We start from the raw sequence: 15,470 nt of genomic DNA on the forward strand, positions 1-15,470 counted from the left end.
ACTTTCTTGGGAGAGCACGGACCACTCTCTTTTTATCGCGGAGTTGAAAATGACGAGAAATCCAAAGAGCATCGCAACAAGCGGTTGAATATCTATGTCCATGTTATGCCTCTTGAAGATGAGGAGATGAAACGACAATGCCAATATGCATAGAGTGCTGTTACCCTGTTTCCCACCTTTACACCTCATACAGCAAGGCCGATGATCGTGCTTTGGGCAAGGGAGTCCGTCTAACGCAATGTGCACGATGTCAACGATTTGCGGATAAATACGTCGAACATGACTTTGTTGTGCTTTTCATTGATTTAGTTTTAATCAAGCCGCAGGTAATACGCCTCAACCGTCTCCTGTTTTCGGTATCTTTTCTCATCTGACCTCTGCGGCTATAAGGTCTACAGACACCTGCTATTTAACAGACTTGGACGGGATGATGATAAATTTGATGTAAGGACATTTGACCCCGCTGATAGATGCTATTAACGATGGTTATTTACTGATAGCTGGGACCTTATTGCAGCGCTCTATTATCCGTCTCGGGATCCTGATCCTCCTTTTCGACGTCTACCTCTCCTGGGCGCGCATCGAGAAGTCCTCTGCAATCGCCTCCTCACGGCTCGGAAACACCCCAATAATAGTACAATATGTATTTTTCCTCACACTGAACGCCCTCGCGACCCTCGCGCACCACGTCACGGTTCGATTCCTGGCCACGATTCTTGTTCTGAAACCTGCGACACAGTCTCAGAAGGCCCATGAAGCTCCACAGCGTGCGAATACTCTCCCGTCCTCGCCATCTGACGCTTACGCAACCGGAAGCGCCATACCAGCGCAGTTTTCAGCAAATCCCAACTCAACAGGTGGATCAAGCACTGCTGACCTGGCTCGATCGTCGTCTGGTAGTGATACTGTTGGTGATGGGGCTCAGAGTGCTACACCGTTACCTACGCTCTCCGTTGAAACCGACTTCCCTCCGCTTCTCAGACGATCGTCCACTGCACCCCCACAGATACGCCCAATCCCTCCTCCGGCGCTCGCTAGTCGAAATGCAATAAGCACAGCTCTCCTGGTTAGCAGCTGTACCAAGCTTTTCCCGATACTGCTTGTGATATGGGGTACGGATGCGTCTGGGGAAGCTTCAGGTGCATTGGAAACGTCATTCCCACCCACTGGCAGCGGTGAAGGGGAAGCTGCCTTGAATTCTTCCATATGGTCGTCGCAATCTCTCCAGTCAGTTGTCCAGAGTACGCTCTTGACCCTTGCCCAGCCGTGGTCATCACTTCTTTTGTCCGTGACAAATACCCACCTGGTGCTATTAAATAATACCGAGGCTTTGCTTATTCTCTTGGATTGTGGCTATACTTATGCCATTGCGATGACACTTGGGGGGCAATTAGCTAGATGGGCTGTAGAAAGGTGTTTCCTAAGCCTTGTAGGGCTGTAATGTGTAATATACGGAGCTTATGAATGAAGATATGAAAATATATTCGACCCAACGGCAAAAAAAGAGTGACGTCAAGACGGATGAAGTAAAATCAGAATGTATCCGTAATGTGTACTCTCTTGGGTATGGTTGTATATAAGAATACCCATGGAAGAAAAATGATATTACCCAGTGATATATAATGCTACAGTTCCTCATCAAAAGGAAAATCTGTGAAACTGAAAACGAAAACCGCTGAAAGAAAAACCCAAGGAACTATAATAATATCAACATCTCAAATATCCGCATTTGTTCATGGATCAATGGGCGTGGTGTGGTCTTCGATCACTGCTCTTCGGTACGAATAAGGGGTGTAGTTGCGCGAGGAATGTTACGGCTGTGATAATATGCATTAGCACGGGAATATGAATAGCGTCAATAAGGCCGGAGGGCATAACTTACCCCACATAAGATAGCAGAATGTGAATCCAAGAATCAACGAACTTCGCCATACCCTGCATATTCAATCAGTTAGCCATGTAACCCCCAGAACGCAGCAGCTGCCTAGCGAGAAGATTGTGCGTATATTGCCGATAGACGTATACACCGCAATGTCGATAGCTCTGTAGCCAGTCTGATATAGAGACATGAGGAAATAGGGCGATGGAACTAACGGTCTAGTTTCTCCCTTTGGGCTGAATACCCATGCTAGCGAATTTGCAAGGACGACGAAAACGAGTCCGATGATGACGCTCCAGCTAAACGACACAAAGTAAGTCAGCGCAAATGCTCTTATGAAAGACCAAGGGGAGGTCATGTCTTTTACCCGTTAGCCATATTGTCTCTCCTATGCTTGTCAACCTCGATGTCCTCAGCTGGATATGTTCCGGGAATCGTCAATAGTCAAGAGTCGGAAATGGGAGGCTGCTCGTGGCAACGGAGCAGAAGGGAATCCTCGGGGACGCAGCTGGGAAAAACAAGCTCCCCCTTGCGTGTATAAAGATGAGCTCCGTGTGAAGTGAGCGTGCTGGCTGCGGTGTTCCTTGATGCTTGATGCTGTCCGTGAGCAGACTCTCCGATGATGAAGTTGAGATTACATAAGCAAATATACAGGCCAAAGCTTATCTTGAGCCTCTGATTGGCCAGGGCAAAGCTCCTGTTTTTGAGGTTCGATATCAGTTTTCGACTACTATCTCTACGAAGGTACACTCTTTGGAGTGATGACCTTGTACTAACAGACTACTCTCTAGGAGTAAAAGAGAAAACATCTTATCTGTGGGGTATTAGAAGTTATTGCATTGTCTATTTTCTGTCTAGGTGCGAACGCGTCTCTGACCGTCTAGCTGCAGGTCTCGATCGGCTCGAAGTATGTCATCATGATTCCCTCCAACAATGGCTTCGCGACGGTCTTCAGTGCGGCGTGGGCCTTGCAGTCGTTGTCATAGAATTTCATGTCATCCTCGGAGGCAAACTCGGATACGACGGCGAGGTTGAATCCCTGGCGGCGCTGGTCCTCGAAGGTTGATCCGGCCTTGACGGAGAGGATATATGGAGCACCATCCTAGAACCATGCCGACTTGATTAGCCATGTCCTCCGCTGATAGTTGGACGATTCGATGCACCCAATGGAATCAGCATGACAAATCGGCCTCTCCCTCACGGCCAGAAGCATGAGAATGATGCCCAGTATGTCTTACCTTGAGAGCGTCCTTCTGCATCGTGCGGTACAGAGCAAGGACGGTCTTGCGGTCCTCCTCCTTGGGGATCTTGAATAGGGTGACGCGGCAGATCGTCATGGTGACAGAAGTGTATGTGTGTGTATGTCTTGTGTGTGCTGTTCTTCCTCGGGAACTCTGGCTATACGGCGTGGCCAACGAAGCTGGAACGCAGGAGTTGCAAGCTGAAATAGATGCTCTCTTGTCGCTCTTGTCTCTTCCCCTCCTGCTTTTCCAGCTATCGTGACCTTTATCTTCTCCCCCTCGATGCTCCCTGCCTGCTTACCTACTTGCTGCTTCGGAAAACATCCGCGATACCGCTTATTAACGGCTTTGGAGGGAGCCTGCGTCACGTGGAGAGACTCTCCCCCGAAATGCAGAAACCGGCAAACCAACTACTTTGACGATATACACTTGGACGTTGATACTCTTATCGATGGCGGCGGCGGCTGTGGCCTGCGATTGTCTGTGGAAGAGATGGCTCTTAGCATATATGACGAACATACTCCGTATATTCGGGAAATGCCTAGAGCTTGGAGGCCAAGATAACCTACTCTATCTATGCTCAGCCAATCTTTTTCGGATTTAGCCGGTGGCTGGCCACGAACCTGCTAACCGGCTCCCAGACTCTCTTGCCACTGTCTAAGATGTTCAGGAAAAAAAATATGGCAAATTACGTCCACAGACTCGTTCTGGCAGCAGTTCCTAGAAATGTGCTGGAGGAACGGACCGTTGCCATGTGAAACTGAGCCCTTTTGCCTCCTCCGAGCAGTTAAGCTTATAGCCTGGAAGTTATACTCCGTACGGAGTAATTATTTTGACACTGGTTTAAAAAAAAATAGGGAAAAAATAGGGGAAGAAACACTCCAGCTATCAAAGAAAGCGAGCAGGCTATGTGGTTGATGAACAAATACGACAGGCCGTGGTCGTCGTCCGCCCTGCCATTGGGATATCCGGACGTCCTGGCGGGCAGCCTTGTTCTACTTAAGGGGGATCCCTGGGCTATATGTTCCTGTCTACCCCATATATATAAGTATAGACTCTGCTGGGAGCCGCCACCTAAAACGCAAAAGCTCCTCGCCCGGACGCTGCAATGGAGGTTGCCAAAGGCTCGTTTCTCGCTCCCCCATGGCCCTGAGGGAATTACTGAGCACTCCATATATGTAAACGTAATACGAAGTGGTAGTGCACGATGATCAGGAGCTGCCGGAGCGACAAGTGGCCTAAACCGCCCTCCCAGGATCCATCGCTGCATGTCGATGCCTGTCGAGTGCCAATTGAACAGCGCCAGCAGATCTCGCATGTCCCAACGGCTTCTGTCTTCATCCCACATAAGTAAGTATATAGTAGCTAGCTGCACAGAAATACTTTTATACTTAAATCGATGCCACTCTTGCTTTAGCTCTGCGTCCAGTGCATCCCACGCTTCCTCGTCCTATCAGCGTTCCTCAACCCCGAAAGCCTCCCGGGCCTCGCTGCAAAGAAACGCCGGGCGAAGCTACCAAACTTCCACATGCGTGATGACAGGCCTGGATGGCCACCGTCGCCCGCCAGCGGTTGATCATGGTATTACATATTGTTATTATTAAACGGCTGGCTTCATGGCTCGCCTAGCCAAAGCCAAAAGGGCCTGCTCTGCCTGATTAACTAGCTTTCGACACCGCCGGCGATGACGTTGGAGCTTCAATGGAGCCTCTGAAGGACCCTGGTCCTGGGTGGCCGCAGTAATATAATTGAATTCTCCCTTCTTGCGACAGCCAAAAAGTCGTACGCCTCCCCGTCGCCTTTCCTCTCCTCCGTTCGAGCAACCTCCCAGGCACCGCGAACGAAAGAAAAGAAAGAAAAGAAAGAAAGATACCCCTTGGGAGCAGCAAGCGAGCGTCTTCCATTCCCCCATGCCCTGTTGCGTGCGCCCCAGAGCCGTTGAATCATAGCATTATACATCCATATCCATACAGTAGCTATATATATATATATACAGAGTACTTTATATATATATATATATATGCTACATTACACGGCAGCGCCCACTGCCCGCCCTCAGCTCCTGCAGCCCTTCCGACCAGCGCCCGGCTCTGGATGTTGTCATTTCAGGACCATGACTCGACGTTTACCATGCTCAATGACCTCGGCCCTGAGCTCTTCCGCAACCGGCCGCAGACCCTGCGCACGCTCTACACGGCCGTCCTCGCGGTTGCGATCTACAACTGCCTGGAGCTCGTCCTGCTCATCTTCATGACATTCAGCAAGTATGAGGGCCTCTACTTCTGGAGCCTGCTGCTGGCCACCGTCCCTGGAGTGCTGACGGACGCCATCTTCCTGCTCATGTACTACTACATGAAGCTGCCGCCGGCGGTCGCCTTCGCCTTCGCCAGCATCGGCTGGTGTTTCATGATAACCGGACAGGCCCTGGTCCTGTATTCCCGTCTCCACATGGTGCTACATAACCGATTGGGGCTGCGACTCGTGCTGGCCATGATTGTCATCAGCGCCATCCTCTTCCATATTCCCGACATCGTCACCGGGTTCGGCTCGATCGTCCCCAATCCAGCCCGACCCCAGTTCGTCCGCGCCTTTCACATCATGGAGAAGATCCAATTGACCGGATTCTCGGTGCAGCAGTTCATCCTCTCGGGGCTGTACCTGTATCTCGCGACCGGCCTGCTGGCCTTTGTGTCCGCAAAGGCCCGTCGAAAGGAGCTGCACCGGCTGATCGCCATGAACGTTGCCATCATCATCATGGACGTCGCCCTCGTCGTCTTCGTCTACCTGAACTGGTGGGTGGCGCACGAGTCGCTCAAGCCGTTCGTCTACAGCATCAAGCTGAAGCTCGAATTCGCCGTGCTGCGGACGCTGGTCTCCATGTCCAAGTCGGCATCTGCTAATTTGCCGGACTTCGTCGATCCCGATCGGCTCGAAGGGGATGTCAGGTACGCCCCATCGATACCGATGTCCCGGGTGCGACGGCATCGACACCCACATCGGACGGACTCAATGCTGTCAGACGAGGTCGGATGGGACCAGACCAGCACAGCGCACACGACCAGCTCGAGTCTGGAGCGCTTCAGCGCCGCCGAACACGCAGAGGACGAGACTCCTCTCCAGTCCAACAACAACATGTATGTTTTCAATAAGCGATCAAAAACATACCCGTGAAGTCTGTTATGAATATGAAACAACATTTTGCGCAACTTAATTAAAACAAAAAAAAGAAACCGTTTGAGCGAACAGATGGACTGACTAATCTACGTTTTTTTCATTTATCAAGTTCACATTCAGGTAGTCAAGCTTTGAGCGCCAACCACGGCATTTCCTAATGCCCCAGGCGAGAAGGACGACGATGACAATATTGAAACCGACGAAACGCACGACGGCCATTCACCACCCCCTGACTAGTACAATGGCTTTGAGCCCTCCGTCGTTCGAAATGCTTCTTCCAGAATGTTGAGTCCGTCCTCCAGCTGTTGCTGGGTTATCACAATAGGCGGTGCGATCCTCAGACAGCCATAGAAGCTACCCTGCGAGGAAAGCATAGCAGAAACACCCAGCTCAAAGGCTCGCTCGGAAAGCCGTCTGCCCAGATCGGTATCTGCCTTCTTCGTCTCACGATCTGAAACAATCTCGACCCCGGCCATGAGCCCACGGCCACGTACGGTGCCAATACAGCCGTATCGAGCCATCAAACGCTCTAACCCCGCATGTAACAGCTTCCCGAGAACAGCGGCTCTTTCAACCAGGTTATCCCGTTGAATGATCCGAAGCACCTTGAGCCCAACCGCGGCGGGCAAGGGGTCGTTGACGTGGGTGGTATAGAACAGGAAGCCAGCGGCATCAGCCTCGGCTGCTATCTTGTTACTGGTTATTGTCGCGGCCAGCGGCAGGCCGTTACCAAGGGTCTTGCTCAGGGTCAGGATGTCTGGGACAACTCCGTGGTGGTTTGAAGCTATTAGATCGCCGCAACGTCCCATGCCGGTTTGAGCCTCGTCGACGATCAGGAGCATCCCTCGCGCCTCACAGTGGGCTTTCATGGCTTTCATATATCCATCCGGCAGCGTCATCATGCCTCCAGAGGACAGAACTGGCTCCATGATTACGGCGGCCAGTGATCCGCAGGACTGTTTGTCAACCAGAGACCAACCATAGTCCAGCTCCGTTTTCCAATCATACGAGCCGTCAGCATGGCGGAAGATCGAGCGGTATTCGTCCGGAGCAGGCAGCATGAGGTTTCCCGGCATCTATATATCTCCCGTTAAACGTCAGAAGTGATATGAACAGGGGTGCGACGAAACAAGACGGACTCACCGTTGGCCCATATCCAGCCCTACCATTCCAATACTGAGCCCCGTTAGACCCAAACGTCATACCATGCCAACTCGCCGCCAACCCCACGATCTCAAACTTCCCAGTGACCACCTTTGCCAACTTGATAGCACATTCATTGCTTTCGCTCCCGGTGCTTAAAAAGATGGCTTTGTCCAGTCCCTCCGGCAGGGCCTTGGTCAACTCCATTCCCAACTCGATCACGGGCGGAGACACCATGCTACTATACACATGGTCCAGCCCGATAGCATGCTTGGTGATAGTCTCGACGATTTCAGGGTGACCATGTCCGACCAGACAGGACATTTGGCCCGATGTCCAGTCCAGCACTTTCTTGCCTGACGCTGTCCAGAAGTATATGTTTTCCGTCTGAGTGACTACCTCGGGTAGGAAGTTGGAGCCATACTTCAGCAGACAGGCGTCGGCGTCTCTGAGGAGGGCTGCGTTGTCGACTTGTTCAGGCATACTTAATTCCCTTCTTCAGTCAGTAGTAGCTAATGAATTAATTTCTAATTGATCTTATCTCGATACAAACCTGAGGACGGTAGAATATTTATATAGCTACTATATACTAGTGCATTAATTCTATGACAACTTCGTCAGCCGTTGGAGAACCGAAGCCCGAGAGCCATCCTACAGCTAACTAGTGTGCGGAGAAGTCGCCGGGATTTTGTAGCCAAATTGAGCCTAGAAGCATTCACATCAAAGAGACGAAGAGTGTAGATAGACTTTCAGCCTCTCCAATGGCCGCCGAGCCATCGTATGCATGGTTGAGTTGGGCGAGAGGAGCCGTCCAGCCAAGTGTTACTCGTTTATTTGGTCCATGATACGATATGACTCAGGAAAAGGGGTGAGTTCCAGAATCTAGAATCCTGGGGAAATGCAGGAAGGAGGTGCATGTACGGAGTGTATATATATACGGATGAACTTATACCCAAGAATCAGACGTGGATCATTTGATACAGATATAACCAGGAACCTAGAAGATAAGGACATGGGAGAAAACTGGGGTCAAGAAGAGAGCAATGGGCCAAAGTACAGCATCTATACAGGCGTGTGAAACTACGAGTTCACGGCGGTACAGATAATAGGGACGGTGATAATCGTAATTATCTAACCGATTGATATGGAAAGGGTAGGAGTTATAGAAAGATATAAATATAGGAGTGTCCTCCAAGCTCTTTCACCGTCCAACTGTTGATTTTTTATTTTTTTTATGTCATGGGGTATAAGTAGACATTTACGCACCCTCTCGGCTCTTGCGGTAGTTTGCCTATTCATCAGTTAGTGACAATACAAGATAAAGCATCGAAAGAGAAAGGCAGATTATACTTCTTGCTCGACCTGCAGGCCATCAACGATGGGACCAAGTTCGCTGAGGATCTCATAGGCCTTCTTATGGTACTCAAGCTGAGCAGCAATCAGGTCTGCCAAATTGCGCAGTGGCTCAGGGGTATCAATGACCTGCATTTCATGTTAGATTTGAGAAGTATGACCCGGCGTAGTGGGCGACTTACGTTCTTCATTACGCCAACTGCCTCCTCAGTCTGTCCGACGAACTCATCCTCTGCTTGCTCAATCTCGGCGCGAGCATCTTCGCTCAGGTGGTCCATGTCCTTGGTGGCACCCTTAGCAGCCTTGGTCGAGTCAAGCATGAGTCTCGAGTTCTCAACATTCCTTCTTGCCTTGGTCGCGAACATGAGGTTGGTGTTGAGGGTGGTGTTCCATCCAGCAAGGAAACGAGACTGAATCTGAGCATCCTGCGCCAATCGAGCCTCTCCGATCTTCTCAGATGCAAGAGCGAACTTCTCTAGGCCAACTGCCAATTGGTCTTCGGTGCCAGGGGTGTTGGCATTGACGATGACCTGCGAGCTAGCAAGTGCGGCGCGGGCAATGGCATGACTGAAGGTCTTTGGCTGGGGCTTTGCAGATGGCGGAGCGGTTAGAGCAGACTGTGCCTCTCCTGGAGACGAAGCCTGCGAGAGAAGCTGAACCTTCTCGCTGATGGTGCGGCCTAGGTCGTTGAAGGATTCGCGGATGTTGGGTGGGTAGTCATAGGCCTCGTTCGAGTATTGCGAGCTGCAGGTTGAATACGACGGGTTAGCTTGGTGGAACAAAGCACATGGACACCGCGTGAGTAACGGGTATGCAGAAGAAGGTAGAACGTGGTGAAATAGAGCGGTCCTGCGGGTTCAAGTCATGGGGTCTAGCAAAACGTACGTGACCTGGAGGAGCTTCTGATGGACGGTCTTGAGCGCATCAACTCGCTTCTCGAGCTCGAGGTAATCATTTGGAAGTTGAGTCTAATGATGCCAAACGGCCATGCGCCGAGGAGCGTATATCAGCGTATTGCTCGGTTATACGTTGTGATGTGGTGGATGGATCAAGTGGTTTGTGGCAGTGATGGAAGGAAGCAGTACCCTCTCCTCAGCTTGACCAAGCTGTTCCTTGACGTACTGCTGCGTTCGGGCAGCAAAGGGACTGAACGTCGCACTGTAACGAGACTGCTGTCAGCTGCTGGCTGGATCAAGGGGGGCGATGGTAAGAGTAAGTAAGAGTCCTGCGCCTGCACCGCTGGCCGCCGCGTAGGTGGACTACTTATCAGGGTTGGCCTAGCTGGGGACAACAACATAAATAATACATACGTGAAGTTCTTCCCAAAGGCTTGCACTTTGTCCATGGCTGCGGCAGGGCTCTCCGGCTGGAGCGCGTATAGCTGTCGAAGAAGACGAAGAAGAGCTGGCTGTCGTCTGCCGTCTGGTCGTCCGGATGGATTCGATGCCCCGGGCTGGTGTTTTGGTGGTTCTCAGTTGGTTCGTTTGGAAGCTCGTGAAATAGTTAAAAAGAGCGAGAGTCGCAGCAAAACGTCAGCAGGAGGGAGGAGCTGACTAAGCGGCTGCCTTGCGCGTTTACTTAGAGAAGAGACGGCTAAGGGGGAGTATTATTACGGAGTAAGGGCTAGAGAAATGCATAGGAGTTGCTCTGATAGTTACTCTGATAGTTGACTAGGCTATTCGAAAGGTTCGCTGTTCAAACATGCAGATAACTAGTTAAAAGTACGAGGCTCTGTAGTTATCAATCTTCCTGGAGACAGCCGGCAGAGTAACTACCTCCTTGGAGACTTGTCAAAAACTTCAGCTCTGCCCTCAATCAGTGTAGTAGCAGACTTTGATAAGACTCTATCTCCCTATCACCACCGAGCTCAGCTCGGATGTTATCCCAATCTAAAGCCAAGTCAATATTGTAAGCATCCCCCTTGGAGTTCGCGCAGTTGGAAATTTTGTTTTGAGATTAGGGTAGGGGTCGGCCCCAACCACAGGCGGGAGATGCCTAAAAAATGTCTTATCATGACAATAAACACTCGTCAGTTGAAGGAAGCATGAAGAATATAAGGTATCACTCACTGTTTTTGGAGTCCTCGCAAACACTTCGCCAGTGACAGGATCCTTACCAAATACCTGCACAGCAGCGGTCAATTCGCCCACCCATTGAATACCATAAAATACCACAGAGCTAAACGGTGCTTGTTCCTTGCAGTATTGAGAGCTCAGCACTGCAGGTTCCTCAGTGATCGCTCTCGAAGCAGCTTTGGGCGTCTCAATAACTTGGCTACTCCTCAACGGGCTCTTGTAGCTCAGGGATTCTTTAACATCGATCAATATTCCGATATTCACCTCCGTCTTTTGAAGGGTTCCTCTGATTCTCTTCTCCAGGTCCAAACTGGATCAAACCATGGCCGCGAACGGCCCATGTCCAATTATCTGACCATTGGTCTGGGCTATGGGCGGAAAGTTCCTTTGTAAAATCTCGCTGAGTCCCTATACTCATATTTGTTTGTTCGAATAGCGATCACTTCACCCGAAAAGTCAGCAGGGAAAATTCCACGAAACAATTTGTCTCGTTGCTCCTGGTTCAGGAATTCATCGCCTGTCGGCACATCCACCTTTTTGGGAGTACTAGGGTATAGGACCGGAGGCCGTGGCTCGTCCGTGAAGAAACAAGGCGTATATAATTACACAGAGCCCCTGCATGAAACGGTAAAAAAGACATACTAGTACTCGGCTTCAGCAGTCGAGCATAGAGACATGTTAGTAAAACGACAGAGCCAAAAGAATAAGCCCACGCTGGTGGCTAGCAGGTTAAAGTTGTATGAAGATGGGCTAGCAGGATATGTAAAAAAGAGAAGGTCGAAAGCTCAAGCTGGCTCTTTTATGTTTTTTTTACCAGAGTGAATCTGCCCATATGGTGAATGGTAGAGCAAGGGTATAGAATAAAGAACCAGGTGAATACACCCAAGCAAGATGATTACACAAAGGAGATAGAGGAAGATTTGAATGTGGGTCTTATCAAGTATGTAGTGAATGCAGGCTTCCACTTGGTTGTAGGCTACCACCAAGGCGAGCAAATGAGCGGTGCCACTGCTGTAATCCGCAGAGGAAAGGTTATAATAATGAGGCGGCCTTTTTGTAATAGTAAAGGGCCGTTTATATTTATTTAGCATAAATATAAACGGTCCCTTGTAGATGTGGTGGCCAAAGATAGCCATCAATGTTTGTCAAGTGTTGAAGTTGAAAGTCGCTTTTGCCGCTTTAACTAGTGTCGTCATTAGTTAGTCGAGCTTATCTCACCGATAAGCTATATAGACAATCGAGATTTAGTAGGTTAAAGAAAGAGAAGTTGGTAGACTGGATTATTATTACTGGTAGATGTCACTATTTAGATCAGAGTACTATACACGGGTCTATGTATGTTTGACACAAGCCTGAGTTGTCCGTAGTTTGCTGTTTCATGTGCGGCCGTCATCCTCGAGAAACTCCACAAAAGCATAAGAGCATAAGAAGCGTAAGAAGCATAACATGCATACGTAAAATCACATAGGAGAGACATAAGAGACACGGAGAAAAAAAAAATGAGAGAAAGGAGTGTATACCAAGATGCAAAGAGATAGTAAGAAAAAACTGAAAAAATGCAGACTGAAGGCTGAGCTGTGAGATGGGTGGTAGATTCTGGTAGATATGCGGGCTCTTTTATTAGATGTTGAGACTGAGAGAGAGAGATCAGGTAAGGGTGGCCATCATGGCGCGGAGAAGGCGAGGAGTGGGTGCTGTGAGATGCTTTGTCAGTAAGGACTCTGGTTATGAGTAGGTTGGATAGGACATACCCTTGTAGTCTCTCTTGACGACAACCTCTGGCGCGTCTACAGCTGTCATGAGCTCACGCTCAGACATGTGGTGATGGTACGGCACCAGCAGCCGCTCTGGATGGTCGTCGGCGACCTCTAGGACACGGATGGGAGACGAGCGTCGCCGGACATGACGGGGTCTGATTGAACGGACATCCATGGGTGGAGATGGGGTTCTGCCTCCGCGTCTGGAGATGGATTGACGCCGCTCAACGGTCAGAGGAGTGTCTTTGGCTCCAACGATGACGGTCTCCTTCTCCTTGCTTCTCCGTGGAAGAGCTATATGCAACGGATTAGTTTCTGTTATAGTTATTTTCCGGAGACATGGTAGTCAACATACCGCCTGCTCGTGCTCTCTTGCTGTACTCTACCAACTCATGGATCCGGTCGTCGGTAAGGATCTTGTAGATCAGGATATCCTCCTCCTAGCACGCCGTTAGCTCCAGAACAGACATGCAGAGTAACAAAGAGAAACAAGAGAGAGAGAGAGAGAGAGAGAGAGAACACAACTTACATATTCCTCGTAGTCGTAACCCAGGTCCTCGAGCGCAATAGGCGCAACCATATGCTTGGGGATACGGGTGGTCCCCGGCTTGGGGCTCGCCCGTCTCGACTTCGCGCGGGGTGGTGCTGGTGCATCGAGCATGGCTAGGCTGGACGAACGTCTCCCCCGCGGGGTGATGCTTCTGGCCGGCTTTATATCGGGCACGCGAGTCGAGCTGCGCTTCCGCGGGGTGACTGGCGGGCCGTAGTCATCCCTATCGTAACGGCGGTAGTCATGGGAGCGCTTGGAGGCCGCGAGATCGAACCGGTCGAGCGAGGACTGACGACGCAGCAGCGTTGGGCGTCGAAACCCTCGATCGTCACTAGATCGAGCAGGGGATATGTCTGGCCGTCTGCCACCACCGCCGCGGTTGCTGTTGCTGCTGATGCTGCTGCTTCTGCCTGGCCGGATGACGGGTACGAGGTGGGTGCTCTGGGTGTCGTTGGCGGCCGGCTGGACGTAGTCCGGGATGCCGCTGAAGAGCGAGCGCTTGTCCCTGCGCACCTCGCGGTCATCCTCGACCATCGTCGCCGTCGCTCTGCGCGGCCGCATCTCCCGGTACGGCTCCTGGCGTGCGTCTCGCTCTTTGGTGAAGCGCTCTGCGTCCCAGCGCTGGCCGCCTGCAGCAGCGTTCCCTGTCGGGCCTGACATGTGGACCAATGCAGTCTGCTGCAGCCGATCAGAGGAACAGTCCTAGGCCCGGAGTGGCTCAGGCGAAGGGGAGTTATAGATAGCTGTCTGCCGTCCCGCGAACGGCGAGCGAGCTGGCTGGCTGGCTGGCTCGAGTAAACAGTCTAAAACGGTGGTACGGCTCGTTCCGTGATGCTTTCTGAGGTTTGTCTGGTAGCTTTCTGGGCCTCCCCGTGGATGGATCAAGCGGCTGTCTCTGGAGGTCAGCGGTCGACCACGCCCTGGGTACGCAGATGATGCTGATGAAGTTGCCCGCGGGTGCTGGAGAAGGATGAAGAGGAGGATGAAGAGGAGGAGGAGGAGGAGGACGCTGCTGGAGCAGAGGAAGTAGTAGAAAAAGTGGCGACAGCCTTGTTTCCCGTCGCTTATGATGGCATCCAAAGTCAAAACATCTCAGCTCGGCTAGCAGCAACTCAAGGAAGAGGAAGAAGATAGCGATGATAGTGACTGTGAGAGCAGCTGCCCGGCCTGTCCGTCTCGTCCAGCGGCCTCTTCCTCAAGCCCGCGATGCCAGCAGCAGTATATATAGCCAGCGGCATCAACGACCGCGCAGCCAGCTTCAGCCCGCGCCAGCCAATCCCTTAAACCCTTGCAGACAAGACGGGAGAAGCAGCAGCATAAAAAGCAAAGAAGATGCACGCGAAGAAAAACCTCCTTCTAACCGCCGGCCAAGCACCAGAAGCTCGTTCTGTTTCAGCTTTAAAAAGAACGCTGAGACGGGCTTCTGGCGGCCAAATTTCATGCCTTGTACATATGTATATCCTACGGCGTCTCCTGGCCCCCAGACCAAAGCTGCCCCAGCGACTGGCAGCCAATTGATCCTTTACTTCTGCATGCCTTTCAGACAGAAAGGGGTTTCCCCTTGTTCTGCTGTTTTGGGTGCCAATAATAGCTTTGTCGGCATCAAACAATCTGCTTCCATACTCCGTACACTCCATATGATCCGCGGGACTGCGATCTGCTCTGATTTGATTCTTTCAACACGTCTGCTCTTCGCGCCCGGCAGATGGACAGGTGGATGATCTTCTGGCCCGGCATTGGCCCTGCTCGCTGCTCCGGCCGGGCTGGTTGGCTGGTTGGCTAGTTGGCCGGGTTGGGCATGCATCGGTAGCAGAGCGCCTGTTGCTCCCATCTTGCCCCGGTTAGGAAGAAAGACCCCCCTGAGAGATGCTGATTGCTGGGGAGAGGTTGCCACCAGTACCACTACCAGCCACCGCCAACCACCCGTAGCTACCGCCCAGGAGGTGTGCCTGCTGGTCCTGCTGGTCCAGCTGGGTGCCTTTGCCCGGATCGAGCCGCGTGGTGGTCTTCCCTTGGGCCGAAAGATAGAGGGAGAGCTTGTGGATGAGGTCATACCCACAGCTACTCTACGGTACCGGCCAGCATACCAGCAGCGTTATAATTTAGTCGGTGATGCCCCGGAAATATGCCCAAAAGGACACCAAAGCAGTATGGCTCAGCGGAGAGTCAGCTTCTTAGCCCATGGCTTCATCATCATCCATAAAACGGTATTTTTGTTCTAGAATACAGCAGTGGGGATAAGATATATCTTCTTTTTTGTGAATCTTCCAAAAACGCCCCTACTTCTTGGTAGTCTTT

The 15,470-nt window shown here is 51.3% G+C and overlaps 7 protein-coding genes across 7 annotated transcripts; 3 read left to right on the plus strand and 4 right to left on the minus strand.

The window, feature by feature from the left end:
* Positions 1–137: 137 nt before the first annotated feature.
* On the plus strand, positions 138–1,320 carry ARB_01133 (uncharacterized protein; the record flags this gene model as incomplete). Its single annotated transcript, XM_003012474.1, has 3 exons — positions 138–326; positions 518–1,241; positions 1,265–1,320. 3 exons carry the CDS (start codon positions 138–140, stop codon positions 1,318–1,320), a joined length of 969 nt encoding a protein of 322 aa, XP_003012520.1.
* Positions 1,321–2,759: 1,439 nt separating this feature from the next.
* On the minus strand, positions 2,760–3,216 carry ARB_01134 (uncharacterized protein; the record flags this gene model as incomplete). The annotated part of the gene is made up of 2 exons (XM_003012475.1): positions 2,760–2,981; positions 3,118–3,216. 2 exons carry the CDS (start codon positions 3,214–3,216, stop codon positions 2,760–2,762), a joined length of 321 nt encoding a protein of 106 aa, XP_003012521.1.
* A 2,034-nt stretch (positions 3,217–5,250) lies between these two features.
* On the plus strand, positions 5,251–6,291 carry ARB_01135 (uncharacterized protein; the record flags this gene model as incomplete). Its single annotated transcript, XM_003012476.1, has 2 exons — positions 5,251–6,065; positions 6,204–6,291. 2 exons carry the CDS (start codon positions 5,251–5,253, stop codon positions 6,289–6,291), a joined length of 903 nt encoding a protein of 300 aa, XP_003012522.1.
* A 236-nt stretch (positions 6,292–6,527) lies between these two features.
* On the minus strand, positions 6,528–7,920 carry ARB_01136 (aminotransferase, class III; the record flags this gene model as incomplete). Its single annotated transcript, XM_003012477.1, has 2 exons — positions 6,528–7,370; positions 7,438–7,920. 2 exons carry the CDS (start codon positions 7,918–7,920, stop codon positions 6,528–6,530), a joined length of 1,326 nt encoding a protein of 441 aa, XP_003012523.1.
* Positions 7,921–8,781: 861 nt separating this feature from the next.
* Positions 8,782–10,135, minus strand: ARB_01137 (uncharacterized protein; the record flags this gene model as incomplete). Its single annotated transcript, XM_003012478.1, has 5 exons — positions 8,782–8,919; positions 8,973–9,534; positions 9,676–9,758; positions 9,819–9,936; positions 10,101–10,135. The coding sequence occupies 5 exons, from the start codon at positions 10,133–10,135 to the stop codon at positions 8,782–8,784; spliced, it is 936 nt and encodes a 311-aa protein (XP_003012524.1).
* A 2,455-nt stretch (positions 10,136–12,590) lies between these two features.
* ARB_01138 (uncharacterized protein) lies at positions 12,591–13,706 on the minus strand (the record flags this gene model as incomplete). The annotated part of the gene is made up of 3 exons (XM_003012479.1): positions 12,591–12,916; positions 12,978–13,062; positions 13,152–13,706. The coding sequence occupies 3 exons, from the start codon at positions 13,704–13,706 to the stop codon at positions 12,591–12,593; spliced, it is 966 nt and encodes a 321-aa protein (XP_003012525.1).
* A 297-nt stretch (positions 13,707–14,003) lies between these two features.
* On the plus strand, positions 14,004–15,394 carry ARB_01139 (uncharacterized protein; the record flags this gene model as incomplete). The annotated part of the gene is made up of 4 exons (XM_003012480.1): positions 14,004–14,015; positions 14,142–14,198; positions 14,255–14,855; positions 15,018–15,394. 4 exons carry the CDS (start codon positions 14,004–14,006, stop codon positions 15,392–15,394), a joined length of 1,047 nt encoding a protein of 348 aa, XP_003012526.1.
* Positions 15,395–15,470: the final 76 nt, after the last annotated feature.

Source organism: Trichophyton benhamiae (assembly GCF_000151125.1).
Source record: "Trichophyton benhamiae CBS 112371 chromosome Unknown Abenha-F-W-21b08.fp109, whole genome shotgun sequence".
Lineage (NCBI taxonomy): Eukaryota > Fungi > Ascomycota > Eurotiomycetes > Onygenales > Arthrodermataceae > Trichophyton > Trichophyton benhamiae.